Source organism: Grampus griseus (assembly GCF_964374135.1).
Source record: "Grampus griseus genome assembly, chromosome: 16".
Classification (NCBI taxonomy): Eukaryota; Metazoa; Chordata; class Mammalia; order Artiodactyla; family Delphinidae; genus Grampus; species Grampus griseus.
In genome coordinates, this window is record NC_139010.1 from 9,168,758 (window position 1) to 9,174,757 (window position 6,000).

Consider the following 6,000-nt stretch of genomic DNA (forward strand, 5'->3'; position numbering starts at 1 on the left):
TGCACTTTAAAATCTACGCTTTTATCCACTACTCAAAGTATACATTAATCGAAGAGAAATTGATATTTACAAAGTGAGTTCAGAGTCTAAAAATTCCATAAAACATTCTGCAGCTAAATTTAAAAATGGGACTCATTAATATGCACAACTTGGATGAACCTTTATGGAATTAAGCTGAGTGAAAAAGCGCCAATCCCAAAAGGTTACATACCATATGGTTTCATTCATGTAACATTTTTTTAATAACTTTATTTTATTTTATTTATTTTATTTTCGGCCGTGTTGTGTCTTCGTTGCCATGCACGGGCTTCCTCTAGTTGCGTTGAGAGGGGGCTACTCTTTGTTGCGGTGCGCAGGCTTCTCATTGCAGTGGCTTCTCTCGTTGTGGAGCATGGGCTCTAGGCACGCGGGCTCAGGAGTTGTGGCTCGTGGGCTCTAGAGCACAGGCTCAGTAGTTGTGGTGCACGGGCTTAATTGCTCCGTGGCATGTGGGATCTTCCCAGACCAGGGCTTGAATCGATGTCCCCTGCATTGGCAGGAAGATTCTTAACCACTGAGCCATCAGGGAAGCCCGATAGAACATTTTTGAAATGACAAAAGTTTAGAAATGGAGAACAGCTTACTGGTTGCCAGCGCTTAGGGACTGGAGAAGGGGATGGGAGCTTGATGGGGGGAGTAAGGTAGGAAGGAGGTAGGTGTGGTTATAAAAGGGCAACAGAAAGGATCCTTGCAGTGATGAAATTTTTCAGTATCTTGACTGGTGGTGGACACACAAACCTATACATGTGATAAAAGAATACAGAACTAATCCATAGGTACACAAATGAAACAAGTAAAACAGATACACATGATTGTATCAATGTCTATGTCCTAGTTATAATATTATACTATATGTTTACAAAATGTTACCATTGGAAAAAACTAGATAAAGGGTAAATGACATTTTTACGTATTATTTCTCACAACTGCATGGAACCTACAATTATCGCAATTAAAATTAAAATTAAAAAAAATGGGACTCAGCCTGTTAAAGGTTATTCATGTGATCCATAAGAGGAACATATGCGAAGAACGATCAAAAAATGGAAACTTCCCAGTTGTTTCTGTCTCACGCTTTTTCCCTAGGAGTATAAATGTGTCGCCAAACTCCCTACAACATAAAGAGTTAGAGCTATATTATCTTGAGATAAAGAAAAGGAATCATTATCAATAATTGTGGCTCTGAAGTTCTTCTATGCTTTGCTATCCCACTTACTAAGATCCTGTCACTAACTCCACCAAATTTCATTCCATTGCTCTGAGCTTACTGCTTACAAAACTTCAAATTCTAGGCCCCTAAATAATAAAAGGGGGGAAAAGAGGAAACAAAATACACACCAAAAATCTTTCTAGGCTTTAAAAATATTTTACCCATGACTGCTCATTCTTACAAATTCTTCTTAAATTGTTAACTTTTAGTTAGTAAACCACAGTATTTTTAAAAATTTTAATTGCGTAGGGGCTGGAGTAAGGCATACAAAATTACTGTGAACTTATTTCCAACTGTTAAAGGCTACTACTAAGACAAACACTGTATATAACCAAATTTTAAAAAATAGAAATTAGACAGGAAGAAGAAATAAAAGGCACCCAAATTGGAGAGGAAGAAGTAAAATTTTCACTATTTGCAGATGATATGATATTATGCACAGAAAATCCTAAAGAATTTCAGACTAAACACTGTTAGAACTAATAAACAAGTTCCAGGATACAAAATCAATACACAAAAATCATGTGTAGTGCTTCCATACACTAATAACAAACTATCAGAAAGAGAAATTAAGAAACAATTCATTTACCATTGCAACAAAAAGAAATAACACCTAGGAAAAAATTTAACCAAGAGGTTTAAGACCTAGAAACTATAATTTATTATGGAAAATATTAAAGACACAATAAACGGAAGGCTATTCCATACTCATGGATTAGAAGAATATTGTTAAAATGTCCATAGTACTCAAAGCAGTATAAAGGTTCAATACAATCCCTATCAAAATTCCAACAGCATTTTTCACAGAAATAGAAGAGTCCTAAAAATTTGTGTGGAATCATAAAAGACCCAGAACAGCCAAAGCAATCTTGAGAAAAAACAAAGCTGGAGGCATCATATGCCCCAATTTCAAACTATATTGCAAACCTAGAAAAACAAAAACACACAGACCAACAAAACAGAATAAAAAGCCCAGAAAGAAACCCATAAATATACAGTCAAGTAATTTATGACAACAGAGCCAAGAATACACAATGGGGAAAGGATAGTCTCTTCAATAAACAGTGTTGGGAAAACCAGGCATACAGCCACATGCACAAGAATGAAAAGTGGACCATTATCTTACAGCATACACAAAAATTAACTCAAGTGGATCAAAGATTTGAACATAAGACCTGATACCCTAAAACTCCTAGAAGAAAACACAAGTGTTAAGCTCCTTGACATCAGTCTTAGTGATGATTTTTTGGATTTGACACCAAAAGCAAAGGCAACAAAAGTAAAAACAAACTAGTGGGACTACATCAAACTAAAAAGCTTCTGCACAGGGCTTCCCTGGTGGCGCAATGGTTAAAAATCTGCCTGCCAATGCAGGGGACATGGGTTCAAGCCCTGGTCCAGGAAGATCCCACATGCCGCGGAGCAACTAGACCCGTGAGCCACAACTACTGAGCCTGCGCGTCTGGAGCCTGTGCTCCACAACAAAAGAGGCCACGATAGTGAGAGGCCCGCGCACCGCGATGAAGAGTGGCCCCCGCTTGCCACAACTAGAGAAAGCCCTCGCACAGAAACAAAGACCCAACACAGCCAAAAATAAATTAATTAATTAAAAAAAAGAAAAAACTTCAAAAAAAAAAAAAGCTGCACAGCAAAGCAAAACCACTAACAAAATGAAAAGACAACCTATGGAATGGAAGAAAATATTTGCAAATCATATGCAGTAAGGGGTTAATATCCAAAATATATAAAGAACTCACACAATTTAACAGCAAAGAATAATCTGATTAAAATATGAGCAGAGAATCTGAACAGACCTTTTTCCAAAGAAGACATATGGGTGGCCAGCAGGTACACGAAAAGGTGCTCAGTATCACCAATCATCAGGGAAATGAAAATCAAAACCACGATGAGATATCACATCACACCTGTCAGCATGGCTATTATCAAAAAGACAAGAAGTAACAAGTGTTGGTGAGGATGTGGAGGAAAGAAAACCCTTGGGCACTGTTGGTGGGAATGTAAATTGGTGCAGCCACCATGGAGAACCGTATGGAGGGCCCAGAAAAAAATTAAAAATAGAACTACCACAAGATCCAACAATTTCACTTCTTGGTATTTAACTGAAGAAAACAAATATACTAACTTGAAAAGATATATGTAGCTCCACGTTCACTGCAGCATTATTTACAATAACCAAGTACAGAAGCGATCCAAGTATCCATTGATGGATGAATAAAGAAAATGTGGTATATATACACAATATATCCAGTCACGAAAATGAATAAAACCTGGCCATTTGCAACATGGATGGAACTTGAGGACATAATGCTTACTGAACTAAGGGAGAGAAAGATAAATACCATACAGTCTCACTTACACGTGGAGTCTAAACAAAACACAACAACAAAAAAAATCAAAAAGAAATCTAAGCGTATGCATACAGAGAACAGATTAGTGCTGTCAGAGGCGCTGGGGTAGGAGGTTCAGGGAAATGTGGGAAGGGGGTTAAAAAGTATAAGTTTCCAGCTATAAAGTCAGGGGGATGTAAGGTACAGCACAGTGACTACAGTTAATAAGACTGTATTATATATTTGAAACTTCCTAACAAAGTAAATCTTAAAAGTTTTTATCACAAGAAAAAAAAATTCTAATAATGTATGGTGATGGGTTTTAACTAGACTTATTCTGGTGATCATTTCACAATATATAGAGATACCAAATCATTATGTTGTACATCTAACATTGATACAGTATTATGTCAATCATATCTAAATAAAATTTATAAATAGAAATGGAATACCACCAGTATCTTTGAAGTCCCTTTTTAATTATATCCATCTCCCTCCTCTTAGAGGTAAAAATTTTACTTTCGTTTATTTCTTTTCTTTATAATTTCATCACATATGTATCCCTAAACAATGTACTTAGGTTATTCTTTCCTGTTTTTGAACTTTAACATGAACGTAATCTAATGTGTGACTTCTTCTGTGATGTGCTTCTTTTGCTAACATTTTACTTTGGCATTTACCCAAGATGATGAATTTTATAGTAGCTCATTTATTTTCACTGCTGTAAATGTTACATTATCTGAAAATGTCATGATTTATTTGTTCTATTGTTGATCTATTATATACGGTAAGCAGAGAGATGGCCCCCCGAAGATGTCCATGCTCTAATTTCTGAAACCTGTGACTATGTTAAAAGGGACTTAGCAGATGTGATTAAGTTAAGGAATTTAAGATGGTGAGAGTACACTGGATTATTCAGGTGGAACCAATACAAAGTTCTTTATAAGAGGGAGACAGGTGTGTCAGAGTCAGAGGAAGATTGGAAGATTCTACACTGCTGGCTTTGAAGATGGAGGAAGAGGCCACAAGCCAAGGAACACAGCAGCTTTTAGAAGCTTGGAAAAGGCAAGGAACAGTTCTCCCCTAGAGAAAGGGAGAAAGAAGCCTTGTTCACACATTTATCACACCTTTAAGACCAATTTTCAGACTTCTGGGCATAGAACTATAAGATAATAACTTTGTGTTATATTAAGCCACCAAGTTTGTAAATTTGTTACAGCAGCAATAGGAAACTAATACAATTCATATTTAGGTTATTTCCAGAATCAGCTAAAGAATAATGTCATACAAACATTTTTGTACATATCTCCTGATATATATGTGTGTGTAAGACATCCTCCAGGTTATATGCTTAGGAGAATTACTAGAAGTACATGTTCAGTTTTACTAGGGAATGACAGGCTTATTTCCAAAACAGTTGTACCAGTTTACAACCCTACCAACAGTGGATGGGAGTTACTGTTGAATCATATCCTCACCAATATTTTACATTAATCTGTTTTCATTTTTGCCAATCTAGTAAGCATGAAAGGGTCTCTGATTTTTTTTGCACTAATGAGGTACAAAATTCTAATGTTTTATAAAACATTTCTATTCTTGTGTAAAATGTCTGTTTATATCTTTTGTTCATTTTTCTATTGGGTTGTCTTTTTCATATTGACATGCAGTAAAAATACTGCTTTTTCCCTATTCTGTTTTAACCTTCTGGAACTCCAGTCATCATATCAGACCTTCTTACTCTATTCTTCACATCTCTTAAGCTCTCTTAAACATTTACCATCCTGTTATCTTTCTGCGGTTCATTCTGAATAACTTACTTGCACTTCTCTTCCATTCATTTATTCATTTATCCAACATATTTATTGAGAGCCTAACATAAGCCCTGCACTGTTCTAATTACTGGGAATGTAATATTAGAAGAAAGAGAATTCTCATAGAAGAGAAAAACAAATGAATGACCAAAGTATAGAGTCTGTCAGATAGTAATAAAGTGATATGGAGGAAAACTAGAGAATTGAGACAGGTGTTACAGAATCGGGGCTGCTAAATTTTTAAACAGGGATAATTATAGAAGGTCCAACTGAAATTTCAGCAAAACTTAGAGGGGAAGGAGCGAACCAATGCTTTTTTGGTGGGGGGGTGGTGGTGAGGGGGGCCGGGAGAGGAAGAAGCATTCCAGGCATTGGGAATACTAAATGCGAAGGCCCTGAGGCAGTAAGCTTTGCCCAAGGGCTCAGAGAAACAATAAGGAGGACTACATAGTAGGTAAAAGGAGAATTAGAGGACCTTTATTAAGATTGTGGCTTTTCTGAGTCTGGTGTTTTCTCACACCAACCAATTCTCCACCTCTCCAACATTAACTGGGTGCCCAATTCAATTCTGATATCACATGGAATTAGAGCA

At 36.5% G+C, this 6,000-nt stretch overlaps 1 protein-coding gene across 1 annotated transcript in view; it reads right to left on the bottom strand.

Annotated features, from left to right (window-relative positions):
* The window catches only part of ERO1B (endoplasmic reticulum oxidoreductase 1 beta), a gene marked incomplete at its 5' end in the record, with an annotated part of 57,928 nt that extends 52,493 nt beyond the window's left edge, over window positions 1–5,435 (bottom strand). The window contains one exon of the mRNA XM_082673725.1: window positions 5,415–5,435. Coding sequence (XP_082529851.1) covers window positions 5,415–5,435 — 21 coding nt within the window. The remainder of the gene's footprint in view (window positions 1–5,414) is intronic.
* Window positions 5,436–6,000: the final 565 nt, after the last annotated feature.